Source organism: Moschus berezovskii, chromosome 21, assembly GCF_049115385.1.
Source record: "Moschus berezovskii isolate FMDL1 chromosome 21, NW_MosBer_1.0, whole genome shotgun sequence".
NCBI classification, from domain to species: domain Eukaryota; kingdom Metazoa; phylum Chordata; class Mammalia; order Artiodactyla; family Moschidae; genus Moschus; species Moschus berezovskii.
Window position 1 is genome coordinate 64154135 of NC_142480.1, and position 26993 is coordinate 64181127.

The 26993-nt window shown below is 39.8% G+C and overlaps 1 protein-coding gene across 1 annotated transcript in view; it reads right to left on the bottom strand.

The window, feature by feature from the left end:
* Window positions 1–26993, bottom strand: part of CERS3 (ceramide synthase 3) — a 178048-nt gene continuing 151055 nt past the window's right edge. The window contains exon 11 of the mRNA XM_055417690.2: window positions 1–2579. Within this exon, the coding sequence (XP_055273665.1) occupies window positions 2418–2579 (162 nt within the window). The 3' untranslated portion in view covers window positions 1–2417. The remainder of the gene's footprint in view (window positions 2580–26993) is intronic.

A 26993-nucleotide genomic window follows, 5' to 3' on the forward strand; every position in this document is an offset into this window, starting at 1 on the left:
CTTTGTTTTATTGTAAATCATTACCATTACAATAATACTGGTGGCATGGTGGAGTACATTTTTATAAAGCCATTTGGTGTATAGTATAAGCTTTTGTTTCCTGTAAAAAGAGAGGTCAGCCTTAAAATTAACCACAAAAGCCCTAAAAGATGTTACAAAACATGAATCTCTACCTCTTCGGAGGTAGTTTGGTGCTTCCAGCTTACCATATGCAGTTGGAGTTCGCTTATCAATTTTACTTTCGATGTTCAAATAAGAAAAAAAAAGAACTGGAGGATAATACAACTAAACACGTTTTTACTTCAAGCAAGAAGATATTTGGTACAGAGACTGAAATAAATCAAGGCAAATGTTTCTGTTAACTGGAAAATAAAAATAATATCTTAGTGTGACCTTTCACCAAAATAATAATAATTCAACAGCTATGCTTGAACAGTTGTAACTGGAGGCATTTGAGATTTATAATATATATTATACATATAATGTTATTGTACTTATAAAAGCAGATATTATACAGAGAAACCCGACACATTTTTTCTGTTGCTCTAACAATTCCTCAAAAAGAAATTTTGTTGAGAAAGAATTCTGAAGGTTTTAAAAAAAATATTTTTACTGAAAAATAAAAACAAAAAACCAAAACTGCCAACACCTTTACCATATACAGTGTCACTTGTGCTGCAGGGGCTGCGGCCCCCACTGGTGGAGCCTTTGTGGGCTTTACTAGTCCCCATGGGCTCAGCTTCCACTTACTTGGCTTTGTAATATGGACCCTCAGGAAAACAGGATGAAGACGCAAAATGTGACCAAAAAATATGAGACTCTCGGGGGGGAAAAGTTGCATATTCTGCTCCTCTTCCCCTGCAAGGTTCTGCCTCTCCTCAGTCAGCCACCTGAGAATGCCTGAGGTGCCTGCACGCAAGCCTTAGGAGAAGCACCCCTGTGAGGGCTGACAGGTGGCTACTGACCTACCAACCCCTACCTGTCCTTCCAAAGAGGTAGGCGGCCCAGGAGCTCACACTGACTCAGACCTTCTTGGGGGTGTTCTCCAGACTTTCTCTTGTTCTGTGTTACTGCTTTGCACTCTCGTTGGCTTGGACTGCAGAGATTTATAGTGCAGCATCTCTGTTTCCAAGACCTCCTTTGCTCAGGAGCTCAGGTGCATGATGCACCCCAGATGCTGGGCTTCTTAGTGATGGTGACTCGGGGAGCAGCCTGACCTGGGTCCAGTGCCCTGGTGGACTCCATGGCCTGCTGGGTAGCTCTGCTGGCTGAGAGAGTGGCTCAGGACACAGCAGGGATGTATCCCTCTAGGAGAGGAAACAAGGAGAAACCAGCAAAATACAAGGAGTGGGGCCCAAACTCCCTTCTCTTGGCCATGGAGCCTGAGGGACGAGGACCTGGGAGATGTGAGAATTACCTTTGGGGAGCTAACAAACAGTCACCAAATAAAGTAGAAACAGCTTTCTGGGTATTTGCATTTCTAGGTGTCTCCAGACACATTTAAAAGGAATTCTTCAAGACTATGCCTTTTGTTCAGGCCCATTCAGTGTCCAGTTTCACCAGGCTGCTCTCCCAAACAGGGCTGGGATCACAGTGAATGGAGGGCCAGGGCTGGGGTCAGAGTGGAGAGAGAGTCAGGGCTGGGGTCAGAGTGGAGAAAGGGTCAGGGCTGGGGTCAGAGTGGAGAAAGGGTCAGGGCTGGGGTCACAGTGAAAGGAGGGTCAGGGCTGCGGTCACGGTGGAGAGAGGGTCCAGTAATAGGAACACCATAGCCTACAGTATGCACTCTTATGCCCATTATTATCTCATTTGATCCTTACTCCATCCTTGTGAGGGGACAGGGCACATCTGGTTCTTCCCATTGGAGGGACAAAGCACACAGCATGGAAGGCTTAAATACTTTCCACAGCAGAAGGGAGCTTGTGAGCCCTGAAGCCTGGCCCCTTAGTTTGGTCCTGCCACCACTGTTCCTTTGCTATCTTTAGCTCACTTTTGGGAAGTGAGTTATCTCTGTGGCCAAACACACCTGGAAAAGGTGGGTTGCCTTAGCACTTCTCAAATCATCATGTACACAGGCAAGGTGGGAAGGGGAAGGCCCACAACCAAGTTGGCTCCAAGTGTCTCAAATGCATGAATGGGTACAATTAGAACTAGAAGGGTTCTCTGAAGAAATCTTTGAAGCCTGAGTCCTAACTCCAGTAAAATCCACTGGGATGCTTATATTCAACATTTTAACACAAAAACAACATCTTGTTAAATACATCTTAGGAGGGGGGAAGGTGGTGAAAAAGAAAGAAGGAAGGGCAAAATCTGTGGTCCCTCTGGGTCCTGAGGCCACAGCAGTGGAGGAGGGAGCACGTCCCACTCCCAGCAGCCTTCGCGGTGGGCTGTGCACTGGGAGCTACGTGGGCTTCAAGCTAACGGCCATGCTGACCATTGGGGATGAGGTGTCTGTTGGCCCCAAGGCTGTTCTTCAAATGGTCTGTCTCTTTGCCTCCCACGGCTTCTTCCTTCTCCTCTTCCTCCTCTTCTTCCTCTTCATACTCACCCTCACTATCACTTCTCACATCCCGGATGCTCTGGACAAAGAAAACAATGGGCTATGAGTGACAACTTTCCAGAAAGACTCTTAGGTGAATAAGCAAACAAACAGGCCCAGTTCAGAGGTATGACTCCCTTCAGAGAAAACACATATTCATTCACACAATCAAACATTCACCAAGACAGAACATACCATGAATCATAAAACAAACCTTAACAAACTTAATCGAAATTGTGAAAAGTATCTTCACATCCTAATGGAATTAAGCTAGAAATCGATATCAAAAAATAATAGGAAAATTTCAAAACACTTGGAAATTAAGCAACACCTTATAAATAAATCAAGGGATCAAAAGAGTAAGTCTCAAGGAATACTAGAAAATACTTTTAATTAAAGTAAAAATATAACACATTAAACTTGTTCATGTAGTTATAATAGTGCTTAAAAGGAAATGTATACCTTATAAATGCTTATATTAGAAAAGAAGAAAAGGCTCTATTGATATGAGGTTCCAACTTAAGAAACTAGGGGAAAAAAGAAATGAAAAATAAGTGCAAAGTGAGCAAAAGGGAGGAAATAATAGAGATGAGAAATCAATGAAATTGAAAACTGAGGTTACCTGAGTAGTCTTAAAACTATGGAAAAAAATTAAATATGTAGTTTAAAATCTTCTGAAAAAGAGTATCATCAGGAACAGATGGTTTCACTGGCAAATTCCATGAAACATATAAAGGAGAAAAAATACCATATCTCTTCCAGAAAAAAAGAAGAGGAAACACATCCCAATTTACTTTAGGAGGCCAGATTACCCTGATACCAAAACCAGACAAAGACAGCATAAGAAAATACAACTACAGACCGATATCTTTAATGAACATAGACTTTAAAATCCTCAACAAAATGTTCCAAATAAAAATTAGTGATGTATAAAAAGTAGTACACCATGAGGTTTGTCCCAGTAATGCAAAGCTGGTTCTATATTTTGAAATCAGTGAATGTAACCCATCATAGTAATAATATAAAGAAGGGAAATGATTACATTAATTGATGCAGAAAAGTCATGACAAAATTCAACATCCATTCATGATTTAAAAAAAACAAAACTTTGAAAACTTCTCTGCAAAGAAGGACTACTTGATGGTGAATGACTGAACTCTTTCCCTCTAAGACTAGGGACAAGTCTGGATGTCCACTTTCACCATTCCTATTCACATTGCATTGGAAATCCTAGTCAATGAAATAGGGCAAGAAAGAGAAACAAAAGTCATACAAATTGGGAAGAAAGAAATAAAAATATCTTTATCTGCAGAAGACATATTTTTTTTAACTTTTTACTTTTTTGCTCACGCCACGTGGCATGTGGGATCTTAGTTCCCCAACCAGGGATCAAACTTGGACCCCCTGCTTTGAAAGTGTGGAGTCTTAACTGCTGGACTGCCAAGAAAATCCCCAGATGACATAATTATTTATATAGAAAATGTAAAGAATCAACCCCAAAACTCCTAGAATTAATATATGAGCTTAGCACTAAGGCTACAGCATAAAAGGGCAACATACACAATCTCTCTGTCTCTCTGTTTCTTTATGTCTCTGTTCTCTCTCTCACACACTCACAATCTTGATTTCTAAACACTAATGTAAATGTAAGTTAGTAAGTTAAGTCGCTCAGTTGTGTCCAACTTTTTGCAACCCCATGGAATGTAGCCTGCCAGGCTCCTCCAACTATGGGATTTTCCAGGCAAGAATACTGGAGTGGGCTGCCATTTCCTTCTCATGTAGTAAGCTGAAAATGTCCTCAAAAATATTATGTCTTAACTCCTGTAATCTGTGATGGCTAACTTACATGGTGAAGTTTTTTGCACATGTGATTAAATTAAGGATTTTGAGATGAGAGATGATCATGGCTTCATAAGAGGGGCAGAGGGGATCTGACACAGAGGAAAGGAATATGAAGGCAGAGGTAGAGACTGCAGTGATACAGCCACAAGCCAAGGAATGCTGGTAGCCACCAGCAGTTAGAAGAGCCAAAGAACTGATTTCCTTCATGTGTGAACACAGACCAGCCACATAGTTTTGATTTCTACTCAAAACTGATCATAGACTTCTGACCTCCAGAGCTTCAGAAAGTAAAGTTTTGTTGTTTTAAGCCACCAAGTTTGTGGCAGTTTGTTACAGCAGCCATAGTAAACCAACATGACTAGAAATTTCCAACTAAAATAGAAAGTTAAAAACAAGGAACATTTACAATAGTTTTATAAAACAAAACACTTAGGTACAAGTATAACATAAGATCTTCATGTAAAACCTGCAAAACTCTGATAAAATAAATCAAAGATCTAAATAACTAAAGAGACATACTATGTTCATGATGTATGCTGCTGCTGCTGCTGCTAAGTCACTTCAGGCGTGTCCAACTCTGTGTGACCCCATAGACGGAAGCCCACCAGGCTCCCCCGTCTCTGGGATTCTCCAGGCAAGAACACTGGAGTGGGTTGCCATTTCCTTCTCCAATGTATGAAAGTGAAAAGTGAAAGTGAAGTCACTCAGTCATGTCTGACCCTTAGCGACCCCACGGACTGCAGCCTACCAGGCTCCTCCATCCATGGGATTTTCCAGGCAAGAGTGCTGGAGTGGCTTGCCATTGCCTTCTCCATCATGATGTATAGATTCCACATAATACCAATTAAAATCTTAGCAAGATTTCTTATAGATAAGCGGATTCTAAAATTTATATGGAGATGCAAAGAAACTAGAATAGAGAAGGCAACTATGAAAAAGAACAATAAAATCGGAAAACCTGAATTACCCAATTTTAAGACTTGACTATAAAGTTACAGTAATAAAGACTGGGTGGTATTAGCAAAGGGGTAAACACATAGATCAATGAAACAGAAAAGAGAATCTAGAAATGGACTCACACAAATATGGTCAATTGAGTTTTGACAAAGGTACAAAAGCAACTTAATGGAGAAAGGGTAGTCTTTTCAACAATTGATGCCGAAGCAACTAGAAATCCATAGACAAGTAAATTTTAACCTTATATAAATGTTAACATAAAATGAATCATAGCTTTAAATGTAAAATATAAAACTACAAAACTTTCAGAAGAAAACCTACAACCTAGGGTTGAGTAATGAGTTCTTTGACATGATACAAAAAGCATATTACATTAAAAAAATGATAAACTCTACTACATCAAAATTAAAAACTTTTGTTTTGTAAAAGAAACAATTTAGAGAATAAAAATACAAGTTGCAAACTGGGCGATATTATTTGCAAATCCCATATTTAACTTGTAGGATAATAAAAAATTCTCATAACAATACGAAAAAAAATTTTAATGGGAAAATATATAAAAATAGACACTTCTATGAGGATACAGGCTGTCCACATGAAAAGATGTTCAACATTATGAGCCATTAGGAAAATGCAAATTAAAATCATGATTAAATTAAAATTAGAATTTTATTCTAAAATTAGAATTAAAATTAAAAATTCTTAGAAACCAAGTGCTGACAAGGATGCAGAGTGACTGGAAGGAACTCTTAAACATTGCTGATGGAAATGCAAAATGGTATAGACACTTTGTCTCAGCATTCCTACCCGTGATGATCTATCCTAGAGACAGATATAATATTAATGTTCACACAAAAGCAAATGTTTACAAAAACTCTATTCATAATTGCCCAAAATTGAAAGCAATCCAAATGTTCTTCAAAAAGTAAATTAGTAACCAGTTGTACATTCATAAATAGAAACAAACTTCTGATATTTATAAGACATTGGATGAATCTCAAAGGCTTTAAGTCAAAAGTTTGTTTCAAAAGGTTACCTACCAAAAGACATACTAATGTACTTTTCTTTAAAAGACATTCTTTAAAAGACTAAACTGTTGGGATGGTGAACAGATAAGTGCTGCCAAGAGCTGGGGTGAAGGGAGGAGCTACTGGAGTGATAGAATTATTCTATATCCAGATTATAGCAATGGCTACACAAATCTACACTTGTGTTGAAATTTATAGAGCTGCACAACAGTACAAAAATATTTTACTGATGATAAGTTTAAAAATAAAACAAAAGTATTTCTTGTTATAAAGCAAACATGATGGTTTCCCCAATAAACATCTGCTAAGTAAAGTATTACTCATGTGGGCATTTTGGTTGTCAGGATATTTTTACTTTGAGGGATTGGATGTTTCCTGTTTTCTTTATGCAGGAATGTCCTTCCAAGACAGTTCTTAATAAAGAGTTATATGTTTTTCCTTGGCCTCATGGTGTTCTGAAAGGAATTTTGCCAGGAAAACTCCTAGAGGAATAAAATTGTTCCCAAGGAAGGCAGATGGAATTGTCACAGATCAGATTTCACTACAAAAGATAAAAGATGGTGTGAACAATTAAAACAATACCAAGTTCTGTGCAAGGCCATCATTGGACATGATCTCTGACTCTCTAAGCTGGTTCACAAATGTATCTATTAACTCTAACCTAGAGCAGAAAAAAATATAGAAGGTGAGACTGTTTCCTCACACATAATTTTTCAAAATGACATCTATAACCATAAGGGTTTTCCCTTTTGTGACCTGAAGACTAAAACCAACCACCTCTGGAGATTCTTGGGGTATGTGTAACCAAACACTTCTTTGTGCAGACAAAGGCCTAAACAACAACATCAACAACAATGTACATATTCTGCTGTCTTACTCACAGAAATACAACTCCATAGGCCCTTTTCTGTACATTCTGCTCTTTTCTACAACACAGAAAGAGTCTCAAAATAAACAAAGCTCACTGTAAACCCTGAGGAATAAACTTGGCATTTCATCAGTTAAGATGCAACAGAGAAAGGCAACCTTTCCACAACTGGCTGGGAGCCAGGATCAGAGTGCTGCCCCCTGCAGACGGAGTCCTTTGGGGAAGGGCCATGCTTGGTTGATGTTTGCTTTCATGGACAATGCCCCTTGGCTCTCCTTCTCATTAATAAAATGATTTTTGTAGGGAACAAGGGGAAATCTGAATCAGAACAAAGAAACTAATTTCTCCCTGAAAGTGAAAGTGTGAACTGTTAGTCACTCAGTCCTGTCTGACTCTTTGTAACCCCCCTCCACCCTCTGTCATGGACTGTAGCCCACCAGCTCCTCTGTCCCTTGGATTCTCCAGGCAAGAATAGTGGAGTGGGTTACTATTCCTTTATCCAGGAGATCTTCCTGATCCAGGGATTGATCCCGGGTCTCCTGCACTGCAGGCAGATTCTTTACCATCTGAGTCACTACTGACTCCACCCCTAATTTCTCCCTAGAAAGTCATACTAGCATCTTTCCACTCCATGAAAAGTTATTTATTTATTTGCTTATGGCTGCATTGGGTCTTCCTTGCTGCACTTGGGCTTTCTCTAGCTGCAGAGAGCAGGGGCTGCTCCCTAGCTATGGTGCCCAGGCTTCTCACTGCAGTGGCTTCACTTCTTGGGGAGCATGGGCTCCATGCAGGCGCATAGGCTCCAGGACTTGCGGCACGCAGGCTTAGTAGCTGGGGCTCTAAGTCTCCAGAGCTCGGGCTCAGCAGTTGTGGTGCACGCACTTAGTTGCTCTGCAGCATGTGGGATCTTCCTGGACCAGGGATTGAACCTGTGTTTCCTGCGTTGGCAGGTATATTCTTAACCACTGGACCACCAGGGAAGTCCATTTCTACCCCTTTCTCAGGACTTGAGTAGCTGCTTTAGCTGAGAGATAAATTCATCTTGGAGGATGCTCACCTCCACATCCTTCATTCAGCACCCTCACCTCTAGGAAGAGGGCTTGGACCATATAGGGACTTTGGAAATGTATGACATCCTCACAGTCAGAAAGACTGACCTTCTGAGCACTGTTGACTTTTAGTGAGCATTGGCTAGGGATGCCATACATCTTACAATGTGCATGACACCCAAATGTCCTGACAGACCTACATTTGTAATTATCCAGGCCTGGAACCTAATTCCATTTTACATTCAGGCACAGGAATTCTTGCATGGTTGTTAATATATTCTCAGTTCTTCAGGAATGCAAATACGTACATAAATCAAAGAAAGACTATACTTCATTTTGTTCCGAACAGTTTCAGAAAGCCATGTCACGGACGGCAACTCTACCAGTGGCATTTAAGACTGCATCATCTGAATTTGCAGCTGCCCCACTCACGGTGAGTCTCCATATAAGCAAACATAGCACCTGTCAACACAGTACATTCTCTAGTGCTCTCATGCACACCTTACACATGAAATGCATATTTTATGAGAAATGAGAAGTGTCTTTCATCTTATTTCTTTTTTATTACAGTTGTGGCATTATATTGCTTTTTTGAAATTATGCTTTTGGATGAGTGCTATTATCTAGGAATTTAAATTCAGGCTAGTGAAGGGAGTGTGGGTCCAATAGAATGGAGAACCACTGCCCTTGGTGGTGAAGCTCAGGAATATTTCCTGTTAGTAAGAGTTGTTAGATGAATGATGAATGGTTGCATGTTATACAAACTTTAATAACGTAAATTGTAAATTGAATGGTGTTCATAAATATTAATAAAAACTCATATTATATTCAATTTCATCTTGTATATGCTACCTGTAATACAACAACAATGACACCCTTAAAGGGTTATTTTTTTCCACTGCCCTGAAAATCCTCTGTGCTCTGCCTGCTCATCCCGCCTTCCTGCCTAATCACTGGCAATCAGTGATCTTTTTATTGTTGCCATAGTTTTGTCTTTTCCAGAATGCCTTGTTGTTAGAATAATACAATATTTATCTTTTAAAATTAGCTTCTTTCACTTAGTAACAAACATTACTAAATAAAAAGAAATGAGCCATTAAGTTTTTTCACAATTAATAACTCATTTCTTTTTTACTGCTGAAGACTATTCCATTGTCTGGATGCACATACCACAATTATGCATCTACTCATGCATTGGAGGACATCTTGGTTGCTTCCAAGTGTTGGTAATTATAAATGAAGGTGTTATAGACACCCACACTATAAATATCCATGTGCCGGGCACCAAACTAAGCAGTTAGTATGAATAATACCATTTCCTCCTCACAGCAACCCTAGGATATAGCACCCTTCTCTTTACTTTAAGAGGGAGGCTTAGCGGGGTTCAGTAACTTTTTCAAGGTCACACAATCATGAGAGGTAGATAGGATGAAAACCCTGATCTAAACTTAGACATTTTGAACCACAGTGCTCTACAAACCCCTGCTGAAATACTTGGAGAGACAGGGCATCCAGGGGGTCAGACAGACACTGACATACTTTATTCTATTCTATTTCATTTAAAAATGATACAAAACTGATTTGGCAACCTATTAATGATCAACCCACAGTTTAAAAAACCTTGACTAAGGTGTGCTAGAAAAAAATGACGCTTTTCTAAATCAGCTGAAATCCAGAAAGTTTAAGATATAAACTACAATCTATACTATGCAAAGTACTTCTCACAAGGTAAATCTTTTCCAGAAATTACAATACTTAATAAAAATAAAAAATAAGTCAAGCAAGCTCTAGGGGAATAAGGCAACTACTAATAAATACTTGCTGAAAGTCAAGCCACAGTGTTTTCTGGAACTCTACCTGTCTGCTTTGATGAGATGACAAGACTGCTTGTACCAGCAGCAGTGAGTCTTCTCTTGGAATCAGCCAGCTTCTTTTCTTGTATTGCCCTTCTCTTTGCTTGCTCTCTGCACACCAGTACCCCTTACTTCCCTATTTCTTAGTTGTCCCTGAGCTTGTAGAACTGGTCTCATGTAACTCGTTGACCCTAACCCATCCCACAAATCATTAAGGGCCCAAGAAAATCCATGCAAAAAGAAGGATCCAAAAATATCCAAGGATCTTCTTTGAAGAGTAAAGGGTGAATCTGGGCTTCAGCAACCAAAGGACTGTAGTCACTGGGTGCACAGCTCTCACATGTGCTAAGCATGTTGCAGCACGCAAACTCCTTGTTACCTGCTGCCAGCTGCCTTTGGCACCAGTACTGGCAAAAATCACTAGCCGGCACTCCAAAAGGGCAGAGAAGTCTTGCATTCAGAGGATGGTCTTGAAGTCACAGTCACTGTGAAGGAAGGCATGCAATCAGTCTGTCTTGAGAGCATCCCATACCCTGAGGGAAACAGAAACTCTGCAACTGGGACCAAAATGATCTCCCCTAGATTAAAGGCACTTGAAGCCAACTTTCCCCTTTGAAAGGCATGTTCTAGGAGCAGGGGTACAGAGCTTGACTGAACCATGTTCAAAGACTCATTCACCTGAGCACGGGAGAATCTCAAAGCAATGGACACACTTCCAACTTTTCCTAGTTATCCTTTTTCTCTGAGAGGGGGGCTCATGAAAACATGCTTGAACCTGTGGTATCACATGGGAATTTGCTCTGGCTGGAGTCAAATGTCTCAGACACAGAGTGCAGGACCAAGGCCATGTCTCAGCTTCCTCAGTCCTGAGTGGGAGTCAAAGCAGTACTGAAAACATACCCCATAGCTGGCTTATTCATGGCTCCCAATTTTTTGTGACTGGTGTATATACATAGAGTGCCTCTTCTTGATCTTCAGAACCATGCTCAAAGGTTGCTTTGCTTTTTAAACTGTCCCAACTCACCAGTATAAAATATATTCTATTTTCTACAGATGGTGTTTATTTTCATTACATTTGCTGCTATCTATATATCTAATTTCCTGAAGAAATTATTTCACTTTTCAAAGGCTTATAGGCTTTTAAAAATGAACTCCTAAGAGAAAAAGTAAGTTTTAGGGATAGGTGGATTCTGGAGAACATCTGGTCAGTCACATTTATTTTCCAGGAGAGATTAAAGCTACAGTAGTTGATCCCAGCCAGCTCAGTGACTCAGTTTACTGGAGAAGAACTCAGATTATAAAATGTGGCTCTTGATAAAAGTGCATGGATTTCTTTCATATTTTCTACATTACCTGAAAATAAATTTAGAAGACTCTGTGGTAATCATCAAGTTGTGATGTAGAAAATGATTTGGTATCATAAACATACTTTGCTTTGGGAATTAAAACCATTAAAATTAGTGTATTTTCTACACATTCTGCATCTTTTCAACACAGTTTAAATTCAATAGCCTGAAAGTTCCACAACTCTAATTGGGCAAAAATATACAAAACCATTTTGAAAAAAATCTTCAGGATTTAAGTAAGCAATACTTACGAAATAACCATGAAAAGACAGAGGGTTAAGTATACAGCCCAGAAAATGAGTACTAAAATCTAAATGGTGAAGTTTGTTTCAAACGTTAGCATCAAACAAAGAATTCATACGCACCATTAAGGGAAAAAATCCAACATGACAGAAAAGCAGACAAAAGATATAAACAGATGATTCACAGAAGAGACAGCTATTGACAATTATATAAAATTCTCAAGCTTAGTAATAAGAAAAATGCAAATTAAAATAAGACAAAAATCTCATGTTCATCAAACTGGTAACTATTGAAATGTCTGAGGATGTGGGGCAAGAAAGACTCTCGAAGATGTCGGAGGAGTCAGTGGACGTGGAGTCCATCTCTCTCCATGGAGACATCAGGAATACACCTTCAGACACAGAAGTGCGTACAGAACACTGGCTGAGAGCAGACAGGAGGACCTGACCAGCGGAAAAGAGTATATAGAACCACGCAAAACTACATAGGACAAAGGAACTGGGGGAAAGCAGGAGTATTAGTAGGGCTGGTGGAAAAGGAAATGGCAACCCACTCCATTATTCTTGCCTGGATTATTCCATGGACAGAGGAGCCTGGTGGCTAAATTCCATGGGGTCACAAAGAGTCAGACATGACTGAGCATGCACACACACACACACACACACACACACAATAGAACTGAACCAGCCCTCGGTGGGTGGGGGAACTGAAGCAGGGGTCTGATCCCCACATTGGGGCAACTGTCTGAGTCAGAGGAGAAGCATTTAAGGCTGAGAGTGAAACAACTGATCTATGGCAGCGCAAACTGAATGAGAATCAGACAGTCCTTGCTGCAGCCATATATACGCCAGGCAGGAACGTGGGTCTCCTGGAAGGAACAGCGACTGGGAGCTGGAGTTTAGGGACTGTGGAGCAATCCCAGGGCGAGGGGGCCTGCTGATTGTGGAGAGACGGATTGAGGGGACGTGAGAGAGGAGATTGTGGGGGGAAATGCCTGTGGAAGAAAGTCAGGCAGCCACAGAAGCAAGACGATACTGCTGAGTCACGCGTAGAGGGTGAGCCATCACCACAGCCTCTCTCTCACAACAGGCCAGTAATGGCCGCTGAACCATAGAGAGCCTGGCCCATCAAATGCCCGAGGCACTGAACTACAGAGTAGGACCCCACCCAGGGTGCCCTTTTAAGTGCCTGATGCACAGATCTACAGAGTAGGACCCTAGTCAGGGGGACCCTCTATGTTCCTGATGCACTGAACAACAGAGGACCCCAGGCAAGGGAGCCCTCTTAAGTGCCTGAAGGGGCAGAGCTATGGAGAAAGACTGGCCAAAGAGGCCTTCCAATCACCAGTTACAAAAGGCTCGAAGAAAGACTCTGATCGGGCCATGACTCCCGTGGCAGAGGCAGTCCGTGTCCCTGCACACTTGGTGCTGCCAGGGTCTCTGAAAGCCAAGTAGCTGTGCCACCTTCACGGTCAACTTTCACTGGGGCAGAGCTGCCATAGGCAAAAAATGCCTTGCGTCTATGCATGCAGGGTCGCTTCAGTCATGTTGACTCTTTGTGACCCTGTAGACTGTAGCCTGCCAGGCTTCTCTGTCAGAGAGGGGATTCCCCATGCAAGAATACTGGAGTGTATTGGCCAATACTGGTCGCCATACCCTCCTAGAGCACTGTATTTCCTGCTGCCCTAGCAACAAACTCCCCTGAGTACCTGGTGCTGCCAGAACCCCTGCGACCCAAGCAGCTGCACCACCTCCACACCTGGCCCTCACAGGGACAAACCCAAGCCCTCCAGGGCAACCTCAGGAGCAAACCCCATTGGACAACCCACAGGTAGAGGTAGAAATAAAACCACAATTGAAACCCAGGGACAGTGTGACTAAGGAAGAAGACCCCAAACCCTCCCACCAGCTGTACAAGCTACAGATTAAATCCACACAATCAATTAGGCAGACTCTGTGTCTATGGAATATATAAAAAGTCATTGAGAGCTACCACAAAAGAAAACGCACTAGTTCTGATAACAGTGGACCTTGGAGGCAAGAACACACAGGAGTAGGACCAGATTGGAATCCAAGCTGCCCCCACAGCAGGTCCAGAGATCAACACAGTGTTGGAGGGCATCCTAGGGAGGTGAGGTGGACTGTGACTCCCAGCGAGGGAAAGGACTCTATGAGCAGTGACTCAAGAGAAACATTTATTATTCTTATGTTTTGACTTGCTCTGTAGAATCTTTTGGAATTGGTTTTTTTCCCCCCTCTGTTACAGTTGGTGATTTTATTGGCACTATGAAATCCAATTAAGCTTTTTCTTTTTTCTCAGTCACATTTTTTGTTGTTATAAACCTCTGCCTCTGCATTGGGCTTTTGCAGTTCTGTGGAGTTTTCCTTTTTCTTTTCTTTTCTCCTCTTTTAATTTTTAAAACCTATTATTATTTTGTCTACATTTATTCCTTTGTTTGCTTTTCCTACTGTTCTTTTCCCCTTGCAGTTAATCTTTAACATATATAAATCTTCCTTATCTACCTCTATTTAACTTTGCATCTCTATTCTTCCTTTCTTTTCTTTCTCTCCTTTCCACTCAACATATTTGTTAGTTTTATTTCCATTGCTTTATTCCCCGATTGGCACCTTACTCTAGTTTTGTTTTCCAGTTTGTGCTTTAGTTGGTTTTGTTCTGGCAGATATAACTTTTGGTTTCCTATGTTCGCTGGGTCAATCTATTGTACTTTATTTTCATTGGACTGTTTTGATTTTGCTTATGTGTGTATATGTGTATATTTAGCCACACTTGTTATTGTTGTTATAAACCTCTGCTCTACATTGGGCTTTTGCAGTTCTGTGGACTTTCCCTTTTTTTCTTCTTCTGTTTTTTCTTTTCTCTTTTCTATAATTTTAATTTTTTAAAACCTGTTATATTTTTTCTACACTTATTCCTTTGTTTGCCTTTCCTACTGTTCTTTTTGCCTTGCAGTTAATCTTTAATGTCTATAAATCTTCTTCATTTACCTCGATTTAACTTTGTTATCTACTTTTTCTTTCTTTCCTTTCCTTTCAACATATTTGTTAGTTTTGTTTTCATTGCTTTATTCCCCACTTGGCACCTTGCTTCAGTTTTGTTTTCCAGTTTGTGCTTTAATTAGTTTTATTCTTAACTGGTAAATATAATTTTTTATTTCCTTTGTTTGCTGGTTCAATCTATGTATTTTATTTTTGTTGGACTGTTTTGACTGTGCTCATGAGTGTATGTATATGTGTATATTCCATTATTTTAATTATTATTTCCCTGATTTTGTAACTGCCATTTGTCTGGGGAATCATCTTTTGTTTCTCATTTTTGGATATTTGTTTTAATCTCACTTAATGCCATAACAAACCATTTGTGGAAGCTTCGTTCCTGACCAGAGATCAAGGCCTGAACCTTTGGAGTGGGAGCACTGACTCCAAGACCCTAGACTACCAGAGAAATAACCCTAGAGGGTATCAAATAGTGAGAACTCACACAAAGGAAACCACTTGAATACAAGACCCAGCATCACCCAACTACCAGTAGCACCCTGTGCAGGACGCCTCATCTAAACAACAAACAAAACAAAAATATAAACTCAATCATCAGCAGACAGGATTATCACCTCACTCAGCCTTGCCCATCAGAGGAAAAACAAACAAACAAGTCAGCACAAATCTCACCCTATACAAAGCTTAAACAAACCACTGGACCAATATAGGAAGGGAAGAAACCAAAAGGAAGAAAGAATTCAACCTCCTTCAAGGAAAAAATTCAACTTGCCTTGAAGCCTGGGAAAAGGAGACCTCAAGCACAATAAGTTAAAAAAAAAATAATGAAAAGGCAGAGAAATACCACACAAATGAAGGAGCAAGCTAGAAACACAGAAGTCCAAATAAATGAAGAGGAAATAGGCAAATTACCTGAAAAAGAATTAAGAATAATGATAGTAAAGATGATCAGAAACCTTGAAAACAAAATGGAGAAAATGCAAGAAACAATTAACAAATACTTAGAAGAATTAAAGAATAAATATACAGAGTGGCTCAGAGGTTAATGCGTCTGCTTCCAATGTGGGAAACCGGGGTTCGATCCCTGGGTTGGGAAGATCCCCTGGAGAAGGAAACAGTAACCCACTCCAGTATTCTTGCCTGGAGAATCCCATGGATGGAGAAGCCTGGTCAGGCTACAGTCCACGGGGTCGCAAAGAGTCAGACACGACTGAGCAATGGAACGGAACAGAATACAAAGACAAACAACACAATTACTGAAATTAAAAATACTCTAGAAGGAATCAATAGCAGAACATCTGAAGCAGAACAAATAAGTGAGTTGGAAGATAAAATGGTATAAATAACTTCTGAAGAGCAGAATAAAGTAAAAAGTATTAAAAGAACTGAGGAGAGTCTCAGAGTACCCTGGGACAATATCAAATACACCAACATTCAAATTATAGGGGTCCCAGAAGAAGACGAGAAAAAGAAAGGGTATGCGAAAATTTTTAAAGAGATATAGTTGAAAATTTCCCCAACATGGAAAAGGAAATAGTCAATCAAGTTCAAGAGGCACAAAAAGTCCCATACAGGATAAACCCAAGGAAAAAATGTTAAGACATATACTCATCAAACTAACAAACTAAATACAAACTAACAAAAACTAAACACAAAGAAAGAATATTAAAAGCAGCAAGGGAGAAGGAACAAGTAACATACAAAGGAAACCCCATATGCTTAACAGCTGATCTTTCAGTAGGAACTCTGAAGGCTAGAAGGGATGGCAGGATATAGTTAAAGTACTGAAAGGGAAAAATCTACAACCAAGATTACTGTACCTGGCAAGGATCTCATTCAAAATTGATAGAGAAATAAAAAGCTTTCCAGATAAGCAAAAGTTAAGAGAATTCAGTACCACCAAACAGTTTTATGACAAAGGTTAAAGGGACTTATATGGTCAACAAATACAAGAGACGAAAAAAGATCTACAAAATCAACTCCAAACAATTAAGAAAATGGCAATAGGAACATATATATCAATAATTACTTTAAATGTAAATGGATTAAATGCTCCAACCAAAAGACACAGACTGGATGAATGGATACAAAAATAAGACCCATATATATGCTCTCTACAAGAAACCCAATTCAGATCTAAAGACACATATAGACTGAAAGTGAGAGGGTGAAAAATATATTCCATGCAAATGGGAAGCAAAAGAAAGATGAAATAGCAGTCCTCATATCAGACAGAATAGATCTTAAAATAAAGAAGATTACAAGAGATAAGGAAGGATACTACATAGTGATCAAGGGATCAATCCAAGAGGAAAATGTAACAATTGTAAATATCTACGTACCCAACATAGGAGCACCTCAATACATAAGAAAAACACTAACAGACATAAAAGGAGAAATTGACAGTAACACAATAATACTAGGAGACTTTAACACCCCACTAACACCAATGGACAGATCATCAAAACAGAAAGTTAATAAGGAAACACAAGTCTTAAATGATACATTAGATGAGATGGATCTCATTGATATCTTCAGGACATCCCATACAAATGCAGAAGAATACACCTTCTTCTCAAGTGCACATTCTCCAGGATAGATCACATCTTGGGTCACAAATCAAACTTCAGTAAATTTAAGAAAACTGAAATCATTTCAAGCATCTTCTCTGACCACAATGCTATGAGACTAGATACCAATTACAAGAAAAAAACTGTAAGAAACACAAACACGTGGAGATTAAACAATGTTTCTAAATAACCAACAGGTTACTGAAGAAATCAAAAGGGAAATAAAAAAATTTCTAAAACAAATGATAATGAAAAAACAACAACTCAAAACCTCTGGGATGAAGCAAAAGCAGTTCTAAGAGGGAAGTTTATAGCAATACCTCAAGAAAAAAAAACAAGAAAAACATCAAATAGACAACCTAACTTTACATCTAAAACAACTGGAAAAAGAAGAACAAAAAACCCCCAAAATTAGTAGATGGAAAGAAATCCTAAAGATCCAAGCAGAAATAAACGAAAAAGAAATGAAAGAAACAATAGCAAAGATTAATAAAACTAAAAGCTGGTTCTTTGAGAAGATAAACAAAATTGACAAACCTTTAGCCAGACTCATTAAGAAAAAAAGAGAAAAGAATCAAATCAACAAAATTAGAAATGAAACAGGAGAGGTTACAACAGACAATGCAGAAATACAAAGGATTATAAGAGACTATTATGAACAACTATATGGCAATAAAATAGATAACCTGGAAGAAATGGGCAGATTCTTAGAAAAGTTCAATCTTTCAAGACTGAACCAGGAAGAAATAGAACTTATGAACAACCCAATTACAAGCACTGAAACTGAAGCTGTGAGGACCAGATGGCTTAACAGGAGAATTATATCAAACATTTAGAGAAGAGTAAATGCCTATCCTTCTAAAACTCTTCCAAAAAATTGCAGAGGAAGGAACACTTCCAAACTCTTTCTATGAGGCTACCATCACCCTTACAACAAAACCAGACAAAGACAACACAAAAAAACAAAATTACAGGCCAATATCACTGATGAACATGGATGCAAAAATTCTCAACAGAATTTAGCAAACAGAATTCGGCAACACATCAAAAGCTCATACACCATGATCAACTTGGGTTTATTCCAGGGACACAAGGATTCTTCAATATATGCAAATCAGTCAATGTGATACACAATATTAACAAATTGAAAGATAAAACCATATGATAATCTCAACAGAGGCAGAAAAAGCCTTTGATAAAATTCAGCACCCATTTATGATTAAAACTCTTCAAAAAATGGGCAAAGAAAAAACATACCTCAACATAGTAAAGGCCATTTATGATAAGCTTACAGCAAACATTATTCTCAAATGGTGAAAAACTGAAAGCATTCCCTCTGAGATCAGTAACAAGACAAGGGTGTCCACTTTCACCACTATTATTCAACATAGTTCTGGAAGTCCTAGATACAGCAATCAGAGAAGAAAAATAAATAAAAGGGATCCATGGAAAAGAAGAAGTAAAGCTCTTGATATTTGCAAATGACATGATACTGTACATAGAAAACCCTAAAGATAATATCAGAAAATTACTAGAGCTAATCAGTGAATTTAGCAAAATCACAGGATACAAAATCAATACAAAGAAATCACTTGCATTTCTATATACTAACGATGAAAAATCAGAAAGAGGAATCAAGGAGTCAATCCCATTCACCATTGCAACAAAAAGAATTATATATCTAGGAATAAACCTACCAAAGAAGGCAAAAAGAACTGTATAGAGAAAATTATAAGACACTATTGAAAGAACTCAAAGATGACATAAACAGATGGAGAGATAGTCCATGTTCCTGGATAGGAAGAATCAATAGTGTAAAAATGACTATACTACCAAATGCAATCTACAGATGCAATATGACTCCATCAAATTACCAATGGTGTTTCTCACAGAACTAGAACAAAAAACTTCACAATTTATACGGAAAGACAAAAGACCCCAAAAAGCCAAAGCAATCTTGAGAAAGAAGAATGGAGCTGGAAGAATCAACCTTCTTGACTTCAGATTATATTACAAAGCTACAGTCATCAAGGCAGTATGGTACTGGCACAAAAAGAGAAATACAGAACAATGGAACAAGACAGAAAGTCCAGAAATAAACCAATGCACCTGTGGGTACCTTATTTTTGACAAAGGAGGCAAGAATATACAATGGGGCAAAGACAGCCTCTTCAACAAATGGTGCTGGGAAAACTGGACAGCTACATATAAAAGAATGAAATTAGAACACTTCCTAACACCATATAGACCATTCAGGTATGACCTAAATCAAAACCCTTGCAATTATACAGTGGAAGTGACAAACAGATTCAAGGGATTAGATCTGATAGACAGACTGCCTGAAGAACTACGGATGGAGGTTCATGACATTGTACAGAAGGCTGGGATCAAGACCATCCCCAAGGAAAAGAAATGCAAAAAGGCAAATGGTTGTCTGAAGAGGCCTTACAAATAGCTGAGAAAGGAAGAGAAGCAAAAGGCAAAGGAGAAAAGCAAAGATATACCCATTTGAATGCAGAGTTCCAAAGAATAGCAAGGAGAGATAAAAAAAAGCCTTTCTCAGTGATCAAAGCAAAGAAATACAGGAAAACAATAGAACGGGAAAAACTAGAGATCTCTTCAAGAAAATTAGAGATACCAAGGGAACATTTCATGCAAAGATCGGCTCAATAAAGGACAAAAAATGGTACGGATGTAACAGAAGCAGAAGATATTAAGAAGAGGTGGCAAGAATACACAGAAGAACTGTACAGAAAAGATCACGACCCAGATAATCACAATGGTGTGATCAGTCACTTAGAGCCAGACATCCTGGAATGTGAAGTCAAGTGGGCCTTAGAAAGCATCACTATGAACAAAGCTAGTGGAAATGATGGAAATTCGGTGGAGCTATTTCAAATCCTAAAAGATGATGCTGTGAAAGTGCTGCATTCAATATGTCAACAAATTTGGAAAACTCAGCAGTGGCCAAAGGACTGGAAAAGGTCAGTTTTCATTCCAATCCCGAAGAAAGGCAATGCCAAAGAATGTTCAAACTACCACACAATCACATGCATCTCACACACCAGTAAATTAATGCCCCAAATTATCCATGTACATGAGCCATGTATATGCCTTCAATAGTACATGAATCATGAACTTCCAGATGTTCAAGCTGGATTTAGAAAAGGCAGAGGCACCAGAGATCAAATTACCAACATCTGCTGGATCATGGAGAAAGCAAGAGAGTTCCAGAAAAACATCTATTTCTGCTTCACTGACTATGCCAAAGCCTTTGACTGTGTGGATCACAATAAACTGTGGAACATTCTGAAAGAGATGGGAATACCAGACCACCTGACCTGCCTGTTGAGAAACCTGTATGCAGGTCAGGAAGCAACAGTTAGAACTAGACATGGAACAACAGACTGGTTCCAAATAGGAAAAGGAGTACGTCAAGGCTGTATACTGTCACCCTGCTTATTTAACTTCTATGCAGAGTACTGAGGAACGCTGGGCTGGAAGAAGCACAAGCTGGAATCAAGATTGCTGGGAGAAATATCAATAACCTCAGATATGCAGATGACACCACCCTTATGGCAGAAAGTGAAGAGGAACTCAAAAGCCTCTTGATGAAAGTGAAAGAGAGTGAAAAGGTTGGCTTGAAGCTCAACATTCAGAAAACAAAGATCATGGCATCTGGTCCCATCACTTCATGGGAAATAGATGAGAAAACAGTGGAAACAGTGTCAGACTTTATTTTGGGGGGCTCCAAAATCACTGCGGATGCTGATTGCAGCCATGAGATTAAAAGACACTTATTCCTTGGAAGGAAAGTTATGACCAACCTAGATGGCATATTAAAAAGCAGAGACATTACTTTGCCAACAAAGGTCCATCTAGTCAAGGCTATGGTTTTTCCAGTGGTCATATATGGATGTGAGAGTTGGACTGTGAAGAAAGCTGATCGCCGAAGAACTGATGCTTTTGAACTGTGGTGCTGGAGAAGACTCTTGAGAATCCCTTGGACTGCAAGGAGATCCAACCAGTCCATCCTAAAGGAGATCAATCCTGGGTGTTCATTGGAAGGACTGATGCTAAAGCTGAAACTCCAATACTCTGACCACCTCATGTGACGAGTTGACTCACTGGAAAAGACTCTGATGCTGGGAGGGATTGGGGTCGGGAGGAGACGGGGACGACAGAGAATGAGATGGCTGGATGGCATCTCCGACTTGAGGGACATGAGTTTGAGTGAACTCCGGGAGTTGGTGATGGACAGGGAGGCCTGGCGTGCTGTGATTCATGGGGTCGCAAAGAGTCGGACACGACTGAGTGACTGAAATGGACTGAACTGAATCTTAAATTCCCCAACTAGAAGAAATTCTGAACAGTTAATTATGAAAAGCCAGGCACTCGAGAAACAGTGTGTTTGACTGTTCTTACAAAAACCTAACTTTTCTCTGTATAGGATGACGTTGTCATGTCAGAAAGCAAGGAACAATCTGGGATCAACACCAACTACAAAATGAAATCAACAAAAGGAGAGAGGAGTTTACCTACTCATTCCAGGAATTTCAGCCTGGGTACTCTTGACATTGTCAGCCAGTTAATTCTATAGGGACTGTTCTGTCCGTTGTAGGAGGGTTAACAGTAGGTATTTCTGGTCTCTCTGCACTAGATGCCAGTTGTGACCACGAAAAATGTCTTCATGTGTGGTTAGTCACATCCAACACTTTGCAACCCCATGGACTGTAGCCCACCACGCTTCTCCATCCATGGGATTATCTAGGCAAGAACACTGGAGTGGGTTGCTATTTCCTCCTCCAGGGGATCTTCCAGACCCAGGAATTGAATCTATGTCTCCTGCGACTCTTGCACTGGCAGGAAGATTCTTTACCACTGAGCCACCTGGGACTGTCCCAGCAGGTGTTGGCGGGGGCAAAATCACTCCAAGTGAGAACCACTGATTCAAAATATGTATCTTGAGCCCCTGTGCATTGTGTAAGGCTTTGGGGATATAATAGTCTGCTTTCAAATAACTCACACTATGTTCAGTGAGCCAAACCCTAAGGTATCAAACATATATTAATATGTAACCACACATTTGTAAGTATTATGAAGTAGAGAATACATACCACAATATAAATTGGGGACCTCACTTAGATGGGAAGGAAGATCTTGCTAAGGAAATGGAACTCAAAGGCTGTAATTGGAAGGTTAAGAAGGAGTAGTCAGTAAAAATGGGGTAGGCATTTCATGAAGAAGACATAGTACATACAAAGGCCCTGAGATGAATGGCATGCTCAGAGATGAAAAAGGCAGTACAGCTAAAACGTGATAAGAAAGATGATGCATGACCTAAGATGAAATCAGGGAGTATGCATGGACCAGATTATGGATTTAACAGGTCATGTTCAAAAGTTCCAAGTTACTTCTGTGTTCAAATGGAAGCTGCTGTGTAGCACTGCTTGAAGTATTAGGAACATATATGATACAAAAGACAAGGTCTGTATCCTCAGAAATCTTCTGCTTTCTGTGGAAACTGGTTTATATATAACAGTATTCTCTGTTGCTGTGTGAAAACAGTTGGAAAGAATCCAGGGTGGCCACAGGTGGAGCACTTAGGAGGCTGTGGTCATAGACCAGGAGAGAAACGTCAGTGGCTTGGAATGGAGTGGTAGCATTAGAGGTGTAGAGGGGCAATTGCATAAGGAAGAATGGTGCCCAGAGGCCTCCAGATTTGGAGGGGTTTTTAAGCTCATCTAATTTCTGGGGCTTCCCAAGTGGCTCAGTGGCAAAGAATCCACTTGCTAATGCAAGAGACGCAGAAGATGTGGCTTCGATCCTTAGCAGGAAGATCCCCTGGAGGAGGAAATGGCAACCCACTCCAGTATTCTTGCCTGGAAAACCCCATGGACAGAGGAGCCTGGCAAGCTACAGTCTACGGGGCTGCAAAGAGTTGGACATGACTGAGCACAAACACACACAATCTAATTTCTACATGTTGATATGCTTTTTTTTTTTTTTAACAACCAGAGCAGAAGATGTACATTCTCCTGCTTGTACATTTCCAGTAATTCATTACCTGTTTCTTTTTCATATGGTTCTAAAATCTGCCTCTATCTAAAAGGGGTCTATGTGCTTCCTTCAGACATTGAAGTTAATCCCGCTTTAAACTAAATATTCTCATTTTCTTCAGTTTATCCTCATGTGACATGGCACCAAACCCTTCACTACTCTGCATATTTTACAAGTACCTATTCCCATCCACAGCCACCACCATACTCTGGGCTGTCTATGTGTAACACAGACAGCACCACTCAATTAATACACAACTTACCACTTTCATATTCACCCAAAAAAAGTGAGTACAAATTTAAAGTCAAGCCCTGATGACATCCATACTGTTAGCTTTATTTTTGTGTAATTTTGTTTCTATCTTTAGATTCCAGAATATATACACCTTTAAGAATTAATCATGATTTGTCCATTAGTGAAAGTAAGTAGCTGGCCCTGGTGTGCAGGCCTCCAAAATTATTGCAAGGATTACTGAACAAAATAAACTTTGACAATGAGAAAAAATATGCTGAGGATAAAACTATGAATAATCTCTTCCATAGCACTTCCATACACTCTGGAAATGACATCTGCAACCACGGCTTCAATAAAATTGCAGAGCTGTGCTTCTGAAATGCCTTAACTAAACTCTGTGCTCAGGAACCTGTGGCTTTACAGTAATGTCAAAAGCCCAGGAGGTCATGAATGACTCATAATGTCCCACTGCTTTTTGAATGGCTCCACATCGAAATCCACAGTTGGCAGTGAAACAAAGAACACTATAATAAGCACTTTATGCTGTTTTGAAAGAAACTTTTAGCTTTAACTGAATGAAAAAGAAGTGTACTCAATAAAAGAGTTTAATTTTCTAAACTATCAAAATACATTCCTTTCTGTTATATTAGTTCTTATTATCCAAGTTGACAAGGTTACAGAAAAAAACATTTGAGTTTTTCCCTTTTCTTTTTTCTCTTCAAAGGAGTTGCATTAAATTTAAATAGGATTCTCTGAAACTTGGCTATACATGGACATTTCCTGCCAGTTATCTGGAATATGAAATTTCTAGACCAGTGCTTCTCAAACTTTAATGTGCATATGAATCACCTAAGGTTCTTTACGAAATACAGATTCTCATGCAGAAAGTATCTAGTGGGGCTTGAGAGGCTGCATGTCTCATCAGCTCTGGGTGATGCTGTGGCTGACAGTCAGGGACCACATTATAGTTCAGTTCAGTTCAGTTCAGTCACTCAGTCGTGTCCGACTCTCCGCGACCCCATGAATCACAGCACGCCAGGCCTCCCTGTCCATCACCAACTCCCGGAGTTCACTCAAACTCATGTCCACAGAGTCGGTGATGCCATCCAGCCATCTCATTCTCTGTCATCCCCTACTCCTCCCGCCCCCAACCTTTCCCAGCATCAGAGTCTTTTCCAGTGAGTCAACTCGTTGCATGAGGTGGCCAAAGTAGTTAGCAGGTGGTTGATTAGGTCAAAGACCCTCTCTAGATCTGCTCTTTGTAGAAAGAAGTTGAAGCAGAGGTTTGCCTAAGAGTCTTTCACATTTTAAAATCCCAAGATTGCAAACAATTTTGATCTCCTTAACTCTGTATGTCTTGAGTCTTTTTAGTCCAGAAAGGCAATATAAAATTACCAGTATGTCTCACTTTATGTAATAGATGGTTGTTTAAAAATAATTAGTAAGTCATCTTATAAAATGACTCATGTCTTTAATTCTCCAGAGAAATATACTATTTAGAGAACTCTGGTTTTCTACAAAGGAAAGAATCTCAAAGTGCTTGATGCCTTGTTTCAACTTTTTATTTGTAAGGATTTTTCAGCACAGAAGATCTATGCAATACAAAGTCTACTGCTCTTGTCAATTTTTTGCACAATGGGAGTATTTGCTGAGGACATGGGGAAGAGTACAACTACCTTTGTTTTTTATAAAACAGATTCTGCAACTGGAGAAATGTCAAGGGACACTTGTGCAGAGTGGAAAGGACACACACAGAGCTGGGTTTCCCCACTTGATCTAGTGGCTCTCAACCTGAGAGACAGAGAATTACTTATGATGAGGGAAGATGAGGACTATCAAAATCCCCAGTGTTTGGGTCCAGTCCTTGTAGATTCTAGTTTAGTTGGTCTAAATTAGGACCTGGCCATGAATATTTTTCTTAAGGCTCCACAGGTCAGTTTGGTGAAGTTGTAACTACAACTTCATAGTCAGCATGAAACAAGCTGAACTGAAGTGAAACAAAAAGTGGAAATCCTGGGAGATCTTTTAGAGTGAGGTCCAGAATGATACCTTATTTTTCAATCATCTTAAATTTGATTACAGTCTTCTCCTGAGCCAAAAAATAACTTTACCCCCATGAACTAGATTACATAGGATAGTTCTTTTAATAGGTCTTTTGGACAAAAGGTCTTCTGAAACATATAAGCACCTGTCACCAAACGTCATGCTTTCCCATTCTTAAACAAAAGGCTCAAATGATAAGCTGGTCAAGCAAAATGAAGTTTAACAAGAAGGAACATAACTTTCACAAAGGACACTATCATCACCAGACAATCCTGAGAGGAAAATGTGGCTTGGCTTATGTGAAAAACACTTAAGAGATTTTAATCAATTTCAAGCTCAATGTGAGTTAACAGCTAATGGGAACTACCAGCAACTCAAAGAGAAACTACTATGCACTGATGCACCATAGTTTTCACAGAAAGAGACATCAGACCTTCTTGACCTTGTATTAGTCAGACCATACCTAGAAGAAACCAGTGATCATTTAAAGAAAAACCTGGAAAAAAAAGAAAAAAATTACAAATTCCAGTTAGCTCCCATAGTCCTCCAGCTTGTTTCTAGGAAGGGAGCAGGAAGAGGAGATTGGAAAAACAAGCAGCATGAGAGTACAGGACTTAGAAGAGGCACAGACAAAATTACCCCCAGAAAGAAAAAGTGAAACCATTAAGAACCCAGAAGTTCACAACCTTAGCTAACGAGAAGGCGGTCCCAACATATGCAAAATAGGAAATGTCAGCCTCGGAGTAGCAGAACTTGAGAGGGAGAGCTGTGTATAGAGATAAGAGTGGTACCTGGAGATAAGCAATGAGGGTAAAGAAGGAAATAGAAGATGTAAAGTAAGGCTCCTGCAGAAAAGAGAGAAAAATAAGATAAAGCATTGCTTTAAAAATAATGATCCTGAGAATAGTATCTATCTTCCTTCCTTGCTCACAAACTGGAAAGGTTTTTTGAGTGGAAAGAAAGAGGTACAGCCAGCATGTTACAATTGAATATAACACCAAGGACCCCATGAGAACATATCCCACCACATGTTGCATATGCAGTGGTCAAGAAGCATAACTGCTAGTCTAAAGCCAAAGACATAACACCCAATGCAATAGCCAGCCATTCACGTGTGCTTTCTGAAGTGTGGTCAGTCCAAACTCAGAGATGCTCAGTTCAGTTCAGTTCAGTCGTTCAGTCGTGTCCGACTCTTTGTGACCCCATGAATCACAGCATGCCAGGCCTCCCTGTCCATCACCAACTCCCGGAGTTCACTCAAACTCATGTCCATCAAGTCGGTGATGCCATCCAGCCATCTCATTCTCTGTCGTCCCCTTCTCCTCCTGCCCCCAATCCCTCCCAGCA